Source organism: Euprymna scolopes, chromosome 35, assembly GCF_053919585.1.
Source record: "Euprymna scolopes isolate OS-2025 chromosome 35, ASM5391958v1, whole genome shotgun sequence".
Lineage (NCBI taxonomy): Eukaryota > Metazoa > Mollusca > Cephalopoda > Sepiida > Sepiolidae > Euprymna > Euprymna scolopes.
The window spans coordinates 87,771,162-87,783,346 of record NC_136516.1 but is presented as its reverse complement, the minus strand read 5'-3'; the positions used below and the strand labels follow the sequence as shown (position 1 = coordinate 87,783,346).

The window sequence follows — 12,185 nt, the reverse complement described above, 5'->3', positions numbered from 1 at the left end:
CAGTGAAAAATATTGATGTACACCAAAAATTATGGAAAATTATCAGGTAGCCTTAGGATTTAAAATAATTTAATTCGAGAGAAGGGTTTTGTAGTTTGGTTGAAACATTGTGCAAAGTGTAAAAGGGCTGTGTTTGGGGGCTATTGATGCTTGAATCCAACTTCTGGCGCTTGTGAAATGTGAATACACAAAACACATACACGTGTGTGTGTGTTTTGTTTATTTATTTATAGATAAAATAGTTACTCACAGACGTGTTTAACCATTACTACAGCTCATCAGAATGACTAATTACAAGAATCTTGTCACAATCAACCGCGCTGATGAGTCATAGTGACAGCAAAACATATACATTATTACCTCATTTTTAGTAGCATGTACAAATACACACACAAATATGTGTGCGTTTTGTTACGTGTTTCACCATTACTACGACTCATCAGCATGACTCAGTCAACCACGCTGATGAGTCATAGTGACAGCAAAACATGTGTCCCTGGATAACTATTTTATCTATAAATAAACAAATAAAACGTTTCTGAATTTTTTAGATAAGGATTGGTTATTCGTATTATTTGGATTTGGTTACATCAACCAAAACATGAAAATCACACTCAAGATGAGAACAGTAGTCCGATGAATCCAAACAGCATGAATAAACAAATAAAAGTTATTTTATTTTGAACTGCCATATTTCATTTAAGTACCAAGATGAATAAGCACCAAAAATTTAAATAAGATTCTAATGTTTATTTGATGCAGACTTGTTATTTTCTTCCATTCGTTTGATGTGAATTTTTCCCTTGTTCAAGGAGTCAAACATTTTCTGATACTACGCAAGCTAATTTTTCAGTTCTTACAGTTCAGTAAGTCAGCCGTCTCTAAATCCCATTCTCTGCAGTCTTATCTAATCCCTGGCTAGTTGATCCCGCTTGAAACCTAATCTCTGGGAACTTTGTGTAAACATTTTCAGGAAGGTTACATAAGCAGCCGGAACATGCCAAAGCAAAGACTACCAGATGATTAATTAAAAATCCAGTGTCTCCCTTCCCCTTCCTTATGTTAAGAATGGCTTTCTATTTTATAAGCCATTCTTAACACAGGGAAAGAGGGAATTTCATGTTGGCATCTCCTGTTAAAAGTCATTCCGATTTAAAAAAAAAAAAAATTTTTCTTGCTTTAATGAAATTTTTTTTTTTTCTTTACGATAGCCAGGTCAAGAGTCACACTGGCTCTGATGATACCATGTTCATAGTTGTATCTTGTGTAGTTTCTGACTTTAGCCTAACCAAGACACACGTCCATACAGATGATTTACGATTTCTTTATATAATAGATTCTAAAATTTTCCTTTAATGAACAAGTTCATATGGCGACCATTTTGACAATTACTCACAAGATAACTCTACATATGACATTTGCTTGGCTGTTTGGCTTGACTTAAGGTAACATTTACCCAGGATGAGTTGAGCTGTAGAACACACAGGGTCACGGATGAATGTAGACTATGCACGATGATCTGCAACAGTAAACATAAGGATCGGCAGCCAGTCCTGAGAACAGCAGTAAACACCATAAACTTGTGGACCAGTGATGGCGTGTAATCATGTCTACAGTTGGTCTTCCGGTTGTCTTTGCCAGCCTTGGAGTGGTTGTGGACTCTTGCTTGCTTCATGGATGAACTCCCCTACGTTGCGGCATGCAGAGTAGCTGAACCAGCAAAGTCTCCTCTTTAAAAGAGATTAGTTTGGGAGGGGGGAAGGGGGGATGATCCTGCATTGCGTCCCAATTTCAGGTATTGGAGATAAAATGATGCCAGTGGACTCACAGTATTTGGCGGAGGCAGTATAGGTTGAACATTTCTAACCTTTTGAGATTTGAAGCTCTCATCAGTCAGATTTTGCAACCATAGACAAGGATCACCTGAACTTTCATGCCTATTGGCTAGGATCAAAGAGTAGTATCTGTTCTGATGCTATTTTGTCCTCCTTGATTTGTGCAGGAGAAGTCCTACTAGGCTTAGGTAATTTTTATTTTTGTTAAAATCTAGAGTGTCCCTTTTTTGAGGAGCTGGAATTTTCTCCCACATTAAAATCCAACTTAGGGTTTGACTTTACCCTTGTAGGGATGCAAGTAAATAAGAACTCTTCATATGGCGAAGTTATAGACACGGAACACAAACCTACAAAGGCAGATCCAATCAGTAGAAATGAGATGCCTCAGAAGACTCATTAGCGTCTCATACCAGGACCATGTCACCAACAATGAATCTGCAGAAAGGTCACTCAACAAGTGCGTCGCTATGAAGACTTACTGACCACTGTGAAAAAGAGGAAACTTAGATGGTATGGGCATGTAACACACTCTGAAGGATTTGTGAAAATCATCTTGCAAGGATGAGGCAGACAGAAGAAGTGGGCCAACAACATTCCTGATTGGACAAGAAAAGGCTTTTATGTTACCCAGGGACTTGCTCACAACTGCACCAAGTGGAGCGAGTTGGTCAGCCATTCGTCCACCATGCAACACCCTTATGACTCTGGCAAATTATAGACCAGTAACAGTAATAACAAATTGTATAACTGTCAAAATGGTTTGTATAAACCTGTTTACAAAACATCAAAATTTGAAAATATTTATTAAAAGATCTATTTGGCTAAGATCAGAGTCAAGTATCTGTTTTGATGCTACATTTCATCTGTTCTGTCTTTGGTCAGTGAAGAATAAATCCTTCTAGATCGAGGCAATTTTAGTTTTTGTCTCAATCCAGAGGGCGCCTTTTTTTTTTGGGGGGGAGGCTGGATTTTTATTTGACATTAAGAAGTGACCATGTGCCTAACTCTCCCCTAATGGGGAGCCAAGTAAATATGGACTACTTAGTTTATCCAATTTAAATTTGGAATAACAACTGCTAACATGGATAATGGTGGCTATGTAGTTAACGGCATGGGCTGAAAACCTGGGTGTACCAAGTTCAAATCCAGTTTGTTCCATAGAAACACATTCATTAAACCCACACTAGACCTTGTGTCTAACCACAGGTTCCACGAATGCAGCTTCTTTCTTTGAACCGCCTGCCTGTGAAACACTGTTCCACTGGTCTGCTTCCCAGCCAACTACACTATAATAGCCTTCAAGTCTAATGTGAACAAATTCTTGGTAAACTGTCACTTAATATATTCAAGTTGTGCCCAATTTGCACCATTAATGATAACTACACTACCACCTTACATTCATTAACCATTGTCCACAAGTGGCCTTCAGGCCTTGATAAGTGGTAAGTCCTTTGTAAAAAAAAAAAAAAAACTCTTGGAGATGAGGTAAATAAGATCACAGCTAATCCAATGACCCTACATAAAATAAAATTTGAATCTTATTTAAATTTTTTAGCAAGGATTTTAATGACAAGAAACAAATAAATAAAATGAAACTCTTACTACTGTATATACTTGTATATAAGCCGCTCAAAATATAAGTAGTTTAATATACATCTTAAATCCTCATCAAAATAATAATCCAAGTTGAAGAAACTAACAAGCACATTAAAAGGCTAAGTGATTGTTAACAATTTCAGAAAAAAAAAAAAGAGGGGGGGGGGTGAAAAAAAAAAAAAAACAATCAACAAATAACTGCTACCAAAGGCAAGAAAAGTTACTTTTTCTACTTACTTGCCTATTTTATTTTGTGTTTTAAAACATTTAAAGTTTTATTTACATTTTTTTATCAACGCTTTATGCATTTTGTAAACCTGGCAGATTTGAAATGGTACCTGATTTTACTCAAAGTGAAATCTCAATTTAATTTTTAACTAATTAGTATATTTTTGTTAGCGTATATAACGATTGTATCATTGTAGTTTTCTAGATGTAAATCCACTAAAACTCAGTTTATCAAAAAAAACAAAAAAAAACAAAAACAAAAGAAAGTGCTAAAGTCTGGCCTGGAGACGCTGCTCTTCGAAAACAATTGCAGCAGAAACATGTATGCACATATGTAGCAAATAATGTTTGTATAAATAAATATGCTATTTTCATTAGCTTTATTTTACTTTACTTTTTGATTTGTTCTAAGACAATCTCGCACCATCTTGAATATATCAGGTTTACAAGACTCTGAAGGCAATAATAAAAATGTAAATAAAAGTGCTTTAAAATGTTTTTTTAAAAAAAAAGAAAAAAACAACAAAAAAATAGGCAGAATAGAATTTAGAGAAAGAGTGACTTTTTTTTTCGCCGTTATCTTAATTGCTTTATTTTGCCATCTAATTTACAGTGTGTGTTCCCACATCATACATAGCTACTATAAATAGTCTGTTTATATCCTTATTTCAATGTATTCTGTTAGTTATTCCTTTAAACAAACTCTTATACAAAGTATATACACTAGATATCTTATAATTTATAAAAATTTATACCAATAAAAATATAATCAATTTTTGGTATTTGTGCAGTTTACAGACTATGCTATTTTTTTTTTTTGATGGGATTTTCAAGTTAAATTCAATTTTCACAATATCCTTTATTAAATTGTTAGATGAAAGTATAGAATAGTTAACAGAGCCCTCTCATGTAAAGAATAGCTTTCTAAATAGTAACATTATTACTATTTCAGCACAGTTTATAAACTGCAGAAGTACCAAATTGTTTTTTTATTAGTTTTAGTAAATTATTTTCAACAAAACAAGCAAAACTAATTTAAAATTCCTACCCTCATTTCTATATACCCCAACCCAAAAAGGAAAAAAAATAAAAAATAATGGTTTATTAAATATTTGAATATTTGCATTTTTACTCAACAAGAATTTCAAGAAATTATTCAAAAACTAAATGGATAAAACAAACAACATTGACCGTTTTAAACATCAATATTTGCAGAGTCAAATTAAAATCAAGCAAAAACATTTCTAAAAAGCCTTATAGAACAAAATAAAAAAAAAAAAAATACCGTGATCAACATCTCGTCAGACTCTTATCCTTGAGATTTTAATATCTCCGACAGAAAAATGATTAACAAAAAAAAAAAAAAAAGAAAACAAGAAAACCTTGAAAAAAGGTCTTATACAGTTGAAAGCTTGTACATTCATTTCTTTAAGGTAAGTAAATAATCAATTTTAAAAGTTAAAAAAAAAAAAAAAATTAAAAAGAAATAAAAATCAAATAGTTTTTGAGATGTTATTCTCAAATTTAAAACAATATCTCAAAAGTGCTCAAAATACTATTTTATTAAAATGTATCATTTCAATTACTATTCCCGTCTTGGTTGTTATATTTATGTTTTGACCAATATAACATCTGACCTTCTTCAGTTGAATCTTTTCAAACTCAGGAATTTTCTAATCAAACTTGGAAATCTGCATCATGCTATCTTCTTGGACCTCGTCATCACCACCAGTGGTGATGACCTCATCCAGTTCTCTTTTGCCTGAGTACAGTGTAATGATAGATCCAAGATTAAATGGATCTGCAATTAAGAACCGACCTTGTTTCAAACTAATACAACATAATCACATTGACACACTGGCTCTCACTAGATCAGCAAAGTTAAGCAACGTTGGGCCAGTCACCACCAGATGGATGACCAATTTGGTAGCTTCCAGGTGCTGTAGGTTAGAGGATTGTCAACACCTCCCTGCAAGAACTGCAAAACCCTAACATTGTCATCTCCTCTAACAAGGATATACATGCGACTGGAAACTGCTTGTAAATTTTATACTCCCATGAAACTCCTTCCTTCGGAGAAAGATGGTTGAACCCGCCTTGGGTTAGTGTCGTAGTTTCATTTCATTCTAACTTTACCCTTGTAGGCAGTCAAGTAAATAGGAACAAGGATCTCCGACAACAGAATTTTAACGGAATCGATTCTCAAGACCGCCAAACTCGGAGACTAGGATTGCAGGTTGCCAGAAAATGTCCGACTCATGATTAAGGGATGATAATGAAGCAGATAGAATGTAGTAAAGATTGAATCTTCAACCTCAAGAATATGATCGCTTAGAACTGATTGTTAATCAACGTTTCTAACCATTAGGCCATGTGGTCATGGCTGACAGTATCAAAACAATCTACCCTCATGCATTAAATAGAGAGTTCAGTTCAAAATTCCATATAAGTATCAGGTTTTATATTTTTTATGAAAATAGCTTCAGACAAGGCATGAAACTATTTGATGAAAAGAGCTAAAAAAAAAAAAAAAACAATAAATAAAAACTACTACTTCATGGTCAACAACTAGCCAATGATAAGTGTTAGACAGATTCTAGGCCCCCCCCCTCCAAAAAAAGCAATTTTTCCCCCTTTGTCAGAAACATCGCTTATGGAATGTGAGGACTAAAGGTAGATCCAAGCTTTACTTTCTACTCTGTTTAAGTTTTCAAGTTAACAAAGATGCACCTAAAGAAGGTGTGGAGGTTACATTGCCAAAACATTGTGAATATAACCAAGGTGAGAATAGTAGTCCGAATAATCCAAATTATCAATCTTCATCTCAAAAATTAAAAAAAAAAATGAGAGAATATTTAAAACAATATAACATTAACACTTTAGCATTTTCTGCTATGCACCTCCTCTCACAGTACAATTTCATGCAGATGTATGTTTAATCTCAAACTTGATTGCTCATGTAAAATTTCAATTATTTTACAGCAAGTACATCCAGGAGAACTGTATTCTCTTGACCAACTCCCATAGGATGGTGCAAGCCTCAAAAACTATATCCAATCACTCACTTCCAAAAAGGCAAGAATTCTCTAATTTCTCTGGAAAGTACTTTTTTTTTTTTTTTTTACAAAGGCATCACCACATTATCAAGGCCAAAAGGCCACTCAAGGATAAGGGTTAAAGAGTGTACAGTAGAAATTGGACAATATAGTAATCATAGTACTTCCATCTATAATGTAACTTCCCGTACATGTCAGCCTAACTTCTAACTTAACTTCTACTGGGAAATTGCATGTTCTTGCTTAAACTAACCTTGTGTGGAATTTTCCATTTTTGTACATTTTTTTTTTTTTTTTTTTTTACACACAACCTCCAATCTAGCCATGACACCATCATTGGACATCACACATGGAGTATGAGGAAGCAAGAGTTGCGAGTTTGCCGAAAGAAAACGCAACATTCACTTTCTACTCTCTTAGAAGGTTTCTAATTTAACAAAGATGCACACCAAAAAAGGGTAGAGACTACATCGACCAAAACATTGTGAATATAACCAAAATGAGAATAGTAGTCCAAATTATCAGTCCTCATCTCAAAAGTTCTGTTTACATAAAAAATAGAATATTTAAAACAATATCAACACTTTTAAGCGATAATATTTACATATAAGTATATAACAAGAGAAAGACATTTCTAACATGTGACACATGCACAAAAAAAGTATCATAAAATATTTACATTCTTAGTTTAAAAAACAAACAGAAAATTAAATAAAATTGTTTATAAGAAAACAATATTAAACTCATTTTTAAAGTAAAGACAATATATTATTAACAGCTATAGAAACAAGAAACAATTCATGATATAAAGTTTAATGAACAAAACATTTTTTAAAACAAACAAAAAAATTAAAATAAAGGGTACTTGTACAGTTTAATCGAAACATTAAAAAATGAAAATATCGAAAGAAGTTTAAATTGTATGTATCCGTTGTGGAACGAAGTTCTCCGAAAAAAAATTTCATTTAATTTCATCAAGTAGTTTTTTGGGTTTTTTTTTTTTTTTACAGCGAAAAAACAATTTGTTATGATACCGAGCAAAAGGTTCAATTTTTAGGAAGAAAAGCTAGTATTAAAGATGGGTAGGGAGTGTCAGCGCTTTACATGGAGTTATCTCCCCATGGCATGTTCAACAAATTCCATAATGGCTGACTTCAACGTGCTCTCATAAAAACATGTTTTTCTGCTGTAAAAAAAAAAAAAAAGAAAAAACTACTCGATCAAATTAAGTGAAATATTTTTTTGAGATCTTCAGTCCAAAACGGATATGTACAATATAACCTTTTATTCGATATTTTCATTTTTTAATGTCTTGATTAAACTGTAGAAGTACCAAATAAAGAAATGAAAAATATATATATATATAAAAGAGAAGTGCTTGTCCAGTATCCCTTCCCCCATGAAAAAAAAAAACAAAAAATGCCATAAAACCTTCTACTCTAATTATTTCTTATCACAAACTGCTAGACGTTGGAATTTCCTGTTTCCTGCTTCCATGACTGTACTAACCAGCAGAAGTTTAAATATAATGTGAACAAACATCTTGCCGTTCAACTCCCAACCCCCGTCCCATAGCTGTAATGTGTATCTCTCTTATACCTCCTCAACATACATATTCTCGACAGGCAACAAAATCCCACCCCTTCACTATTGAGATCCATAGATGCCAGAAAGCATTCTACTCTAATAGTTTCTTCCTTCGGACTACTAGACTTTGGAATTCCCTTCCCATTTCCCCGTTTCCCTGATTGTATTAACATGCAGAGTTTAAATTTAATATCAACAGACATCTTGTCATTCCAATTCTCCACACTCCCTTGTTAGACAGGATCCCAAATAGTATCCCCCTTTTGTTCCAAGTGGCAATATTTGGGGTGAACAAGAGTGGAAAAAAAAACAGATTTAATGTTTTTCCAAGATTCATCGATTCCAAACAGCAAATCGTTTTCCTACTGTAAAAACTCTTAAAAATTGTCTTATGCAATATGGGATTGCTCAGAATGGATCTCTTAGAGGAATTCTAGTGAGTCAAGGAACAAACAGTTGATTCTAAGAATACCATGTCTCTTGTTTTTCTCACATTTGATTATAAAACCTGCAAACCTTTTTCACTGAAAATATTTCTCTGAATTCGGCTCACCCTAAAAATACTTTTATCATTACAAAATACCTTAAAGTAATACACCAAAACTGGTGTGGGGCACATAGCTCTTGTCCACGTCCAGAGCATCAATGACTGCAGCACTTCACGAATGGCTCCAGTCTTCTGGCTTTCAACACTGATACTTTTCTAACTGCTGTTGAAGATCAGCCCTGTCTTCCTTCAGACACTCAGATTTCTTCTGTAACTTTTCGACTTCAAATTCTCGTTTTCAGCGGTCATTTGTTTTTTCTCTTCAAACAACTTGCCTAACAAGTGTGACCAATATTAAAAACTGAAATCCTATAATTGGTGACCCTAAAAACTGAAATTCCATAATTGGTGACCCTAAAAACTGAAATTCCATAATTGGTGACCCTAAAAACTGAAATTCCATAATTGGTGACCCTAAAAACTGAAATTATAATTGGTGACCCTAAAAACTGAAATTATAATTGGTGACCCTAAAAACTGAAATTATAATTGGTGACCCTAAAAACTGAAATTATAATTGGTGACTCTAAAAACTGAAATTATAATTGGTGACCAATTTCTTCAAAAACTGAAATCCCATACACTCAACAGGAGTGATGCTTTTAGGATTGATGATCAGACAGATCTTTTCTTGTTTGACTGTTTTTTTATAAACTGAGGCAGGTCTTTTGTATGAAACCCTAGTTTCCTTAATTCACTAAGCCCCATATATTCATGCTTGCATGTGTGTGCACATGTATGCATATGTGCATGTGTGTGTATCTCAAACACTTTCAGAGAAATATAATAAAGATTGAAATTTAACAATATTACAAGTTCTCTCCCTTGGGTGGGCTATGGTAGGTCTCCAACTAGAGCAGGCAATCAAATCGATTTGATTGAAAAATGGGCGATGTCACCGATTTCAATGACAATAAAATATGGGAAGGTGAAACATTTGTTGATTCTCATTCAATCCCGGACAACGTCGGGTCTCTCTGTTAGTGTATACATATAATAATTGAATAATCCCTATGAAGTATTGTATGTATATTAGCATTTAAAACAGACCCCTTGATTTGATTTGATTTTGGGGAATAAATGGCCGTTCCAAGACGAGAGGAAAATTTTTGTTTGTTTACTTACCAATTCCTGCAAGTAAATTTGCTGCTTCTGATATTCGGCGGCTTGTAATTCCTTCTCTTCTTGAAGTTTCGAAAGAATATCATCTTTCTCCTTCAATTTCTGCTGTTCATCAAGGAGATCATTCTCTTTGCTGCTGATGGCCTACAGAAAAGGTTAGCAATACATCTTTACTTATAAGTGCATATATGTCTAAATAAAATTAATGATTACAGACTTCACTTTTGTATAAGTAATATTGCCTGAAAAGGCTTCTAGCTACTTGTAACTAGCTGGCCGAAACATGCTCATGAATGTGTAGCAACATATAAATGCTTATGTAAAACAAATAAAAATTGTGATAAAAGTAGATAAAATTATATAAACATTTTAAGGAGTCTAAATGGATCGATCTAGGTTTCAATATTTTCATGTTTTATCAGGGTTCCAAGTAAATTTTGTAATCTAATTTATAAAACTGTCTGCCTGTTTCCATATTTTCAAACTATCTCTTCTGAAACTATGAGTAGTCTTCTAGAACAATAGAGTGAACCCAACTTTGCAATGTCCTCAATGTATTCCACTTCGTATTGCATATATATATATATATATATATATATAATATGTATAAGTAAAAAGAAAAAAAGCAACAAAAAGCTTAGCCAAATTTGTACTTATATATAAAAGGCACTTTGTGTGTGTGTGCGTCTATGTGAATTTGTTCACTACTGACTCTGAAACGGCTGGACAGATTTTTTTTCTTAAATTTCACACAAATATACTTTATGTGTCTGGCAGTGTTCTTATATAGGTTGATAAGTATCAAAAATCGAAAAAAATCCGATTAAAGAAGGGACAGTCTGATTTTGACCAAAGTTAACACCCTTATACAGACTAACATTACAAGTGCATTTGTGAAGTTTTATCACCACACAAGCAGAAGGGCCTGATATATAAAATCAGCAGTAGATTCTTTGATAAGACAAGTTTCTGTTTAGAGCACATTTGTAGACATTTATGCTGACGACACTACCATTTATGGTAGCACATCTAAGACAGTAAACGACCAAGTTCTCTCCAATTCTCTCTCCTCTGATCTTGAGCATGTAGTACAATGGGGAAAGGAGTGGCTGGTTACTTTTAATGCATCTAAAACCAAGCTTCTCTCTTTACATCATCAACATTCTGATCCACATCTGGCATCAATTGAAATGAATGGCTCTCGTCTTCAGGAGGCCTCAAGTTTTGACAAGCTTCTGGGCTTGACCATTACTCCTGATCTTAAATGGAACACGTACATCAAATCTGTTGCCAAGGCCGCTGGAAAAATGGTGGGATCTTTCTATCGATCCAGTAGATATCTCACTGCTGATGCAATTCTCTATCTATATAAGAGCCAGGTACGTCCAAGGATGGAATACTGTTGCCACATCTGGGCAGGAGCTGCTAGAAAGGACTTGGCCTGCCTTGATAGAGTTCAAAATAGACTTCGTAGCCTCGTAGGAGATGTCCTTTTCTCTTCCTTGCAACCTCTATCTCACAGAAGAGATGTTGCGAGTTTGTCTCTGATGTATCGTTATTTTCATGGAAAGTGTTCGACTGAGCTTCAATCTATGGTCCCCCCTCGCAAAACTTTCACAAGAAACACTCGTCTAGCTGTAAACACTATCAATAATTCCCCCCACTCTTTATCTGTGCCTAAACCTAAACATAGATTCCATGAACAAAGCTTTTTTATTAGAACTGCACGCCTGTGGAATTGTCTTCCGTTTTCCTGCTTTCCGGCTGACTGCAATATGGTTGTCTTCAAGTCTACCGTAAATAAGTTCTTGATGAGCCGTTCCATATAAGTTATCAAATTTAACAAATTTTCATTACTAATGATTATTATATTGTCCAATTTCTACTGTACACTCTTTAACCCTTATCCTTGAGTGGCCTCTTGGCCTTGATAATGAGTTGATACCTATGAAAAAAAAAAAAAAAGAAAAAGTCCAATGTGAACAAGTTCTAATTGAATCGTCCCCCTAAGTAATCCAAGTTTCAAAATTCCCACTGTTTACTATGCTAAAATCACAATGACTAATGTATACCTATTAACCCTCATCCTCGAGTGGCCTCTGGGCCTTGATAAGTGGTGACACCCTTGTAAAAAAAAAAAAAAAAAAAAAAAAAAAAAAAAAATTGAACCATATTAAACTAATTCAAGCTATTATATAAAAATAATTTTATGAA

The 12,185-nt window shown here is 34.0% G+C and overlaps 1 protein-coding gene across 9 annotated transcripts in view; it reads right to left on the bottom strand.

Moving 5' to 3' along the window:
- The window catches only part of LOC145259987 (FYVE and coiled-coil domain-containing protein 1-like), a 137,885-nt gene that overhangs the window by 72,787 nt on the left and 52,913 nt on the right, over positions 1-12,185 (bottom strand). For all 9 annotated transcript variants that reach the window (XM_080117984.1, XM_080117985.1, XM_080117986.1 and 6 more), the window contains exon 11: positions 9,975-10,115. In XM_080117984.1, the coding sequence (XP_079974110.1) occupies positions 9,975-10,115 (141 nt within the window). The remainder of the gene's footprint in view (positions 1-9,974; positions 10,116-12,185) is intronic.